Below are 2,308 nucleotides of genomic sequence, written 5' to 3'. Positions count from 1 at the left end.
GGGGGGACTTGAAACGAATGATATACTTGTTTTCTTTGAATACACCTTTCTTAATCCCAAAAATGAGGTCTGAGGAAGATAGAATACATGCTGACCTTACATCTACCTACTTTGAAGGGTAGACATGCTGTTTCCGATGCATAATTTTCTTTTCTCAACTGTTGCCTTAGAAATTTACTCATTTCTATTAATCTCTTTCTTAAGGCTTTACAATGATCCGAAACTCAGCATTCAATTTAAGAAATGATCTCAGTGAACAGCATGTGATTCAGAAGATAAGAACCTCGAAAATAATCAAACATGTTAGAGGTCGAATTACTATACACATTAAGAATAACCCCTCATCTCCATATCATATAGATGGAGCTCTGGAAAAAAGAATGTCCTTCCAATTCTCCACCCCACCCCAACTCCAACATCTGTATGTTTTTTCTCTGTACTTCCACCAACATAAATCTACACCTCCGCTTGGGTAATGATCGGGAATAACCATAAAACCGAAGCAAGAAAGAACCCCTGCCCATGAATCTGCTAGCTTACATCTTTAGCTATATTACACACTGATACAAATGAAGACATCGGATGTTCGTCATTCATCCACTCCGTCAAGTTGACAGAAGAAAGCAGCAGAAGCCATGAAAGGAGAACAATTACGCTTCAGTTATGACATCTGCATCTATGCCGTGGGGGAGACCGTGGGGGAACAGCTTCGTCATGAAATTCAAAGAGGGAACCACTTTCCGCTAAAACTCTCCTGGCAGCTTGAGAATGTTGATTTCTACCAATCTTTCTTGAAGGAAGTGACTCCGAGGCAGCAGCCTTTGATGAACTGTTACTTTCAAAGGATGCTAAGAATTTGTCCTTTGATAGAGATTCTTGAGCAGACAAAACAATAGAACTGAAAACACCACTCTCCCTCAAACCTTGGACAATAACCTGCACATACAAAATAGAAAAGAATGAATAAACAAACCTATCATTGGACTGTGTTGTAAAGATGTTTCTGACGTTTTAGGGAAACACAGATCAGGATCCTCTCAAGAGAACAAAGTGCAGGCATTGTTTACTGGAATACAGACAAACAGATTGCTGGAGAAGATGATGGAAGGATCTACGTTTCCCTAACACTAACTCCATATTCAGGTACTCCAAAGTTGCCATTTCATGGCTGCATGTGACTTGCCATGGCCATAAACCTTTTCATTTTTCATTGTTGCACGCTGACTTTCTACTTCATTCCTAATTTTTTATAACCTAGAAATCCCATGCAAGTTGGTCCAATCCTAATTGTCCTTACAGGTTCAGAACTTGATGGAGCATGGGCCCGCCTAGTAGTCCCACTTAAATACCACATTTTGTGCCAAAGACAAGGTTTGAACTGTGACATATGCCTAAATAAAATCCCTGGGAGCACTTCCCTAATTTTTCTACGAGACAGTTTCTCTCTACAAATATGATGGAATAGAGAAAATATTTTAATACTTCTGACATCATCTTTCACCCTTCCTAAGCAATCTCCTATTTCTTGCATTCCATGTGATCCAAAAAAGATACATCCACAGCATTCTCATACTGGTCTTCGGTATTTTCCAATTTGTGGCTACTTGACAATATGCATGAAATATCAGGCAGGTGATCCGCATCCTCTCCCAACTATCAAACATATGTACTCACTTCAAAGGCTACACTACTCTTGTGTTCTAAGGACTTGTAATATGACAAGAAGAGGTTTTTGTTCTAGGGTGACAGTTCTTAAACTTTTTCCCTAGCTTAACAACCTCTTCTTTTTTACTATTCAGAAAAATGCACTTTTGGGCCCAAAGAAAAAAGATTTCCTAAGTCAGTTTGTCCAGGCTTACCATGGGAGCATATATACGAGTTAAAATGCCTTTCCTCAAAAGTTTCAGGTTCATCGCTTTGTCAGTCCATACCACATGTTCACGGTACCTGACCAAGGAAAAGGAATATCTTCAGAACAGCAGAGTAACTAGATTGATGAATAACTCGAGCACATAATTAGAGTCCAATAAGCCAACTCAGTAGTACAAAAAGGGAGCTGAGCGAAACTAAATTGGATTTAGCTGCTATTTAGATTAGAAATTACCAGTTTAACATCTCATCCTCTGTAGCAGTTGAAGCAATAATAAATGCCTGGAGAAGATAAAACATATTATCACTTTGAGCATATTAGCTCATAAACTATCAAACTCAAGAAAAAATAAAACACAATAGTTCACACTAGATCAATAAACTGTCAACAGATAGTAATTACCCCCCCCCCCCCCCCCCCCCCCCCCCCCCACCACCC

General features: G+C 39.3%; 1 protein-coding gene across 1 annotated transcript in view; it reads right to left on the bottom strand.

Annotated features, from left to right (window-relative positions):
- Window positions 1-213: 213 nt before the first annotated feature.
- Window positions 214-2,308, bottom strand: part of LOC102590978 (glycosyltransferase-like KOBITO 1) — an 8,717-nt gene continuing 6,622 nt past the window's right edge. Inside the window, exons 9-11 of the mRNA XM_015307848.1 lie at window positions 2,105-2,151; window positions 1,860-1,947; window positions 214-936 (exon numbers count right to left, since the gene is read on the bottom strand). Coding sequence (XP_015163334.1) covers window positions 658-936; window positions 1,860-1,947; window positions 2,105-2,151 — 414 coding nt within the window. The 3' untranslated portion in view covers window positions 214-657. The remainder of the gene's footprint in view (window positions 937-1,859; window positions 1,948-2,104; window positions 2,152-2,308) is intronic.

Source organism: Solanum tuberosum, unplaced genomic scaffold, assembly GCF_000226075.1.
Source record: "Solanum tuberosum cultivar DM 1-3 516 R44 unplaced genomic scaffold, SolTub_3.0 scf00068, whole genome shotgun sequence".
NCBI classification, from domain to species: domain Eukaryota; kingdom Viridiplantae; phylum Streptophyta; class Magnoliopsida; order Solanales; family Solanaceae; genus Solanum; species Solanum tuberosum.
Note: the sequence above shows the minus strand (reverse complement) of the source record. Positions and strands in the feature narration are given on the sequence as shown.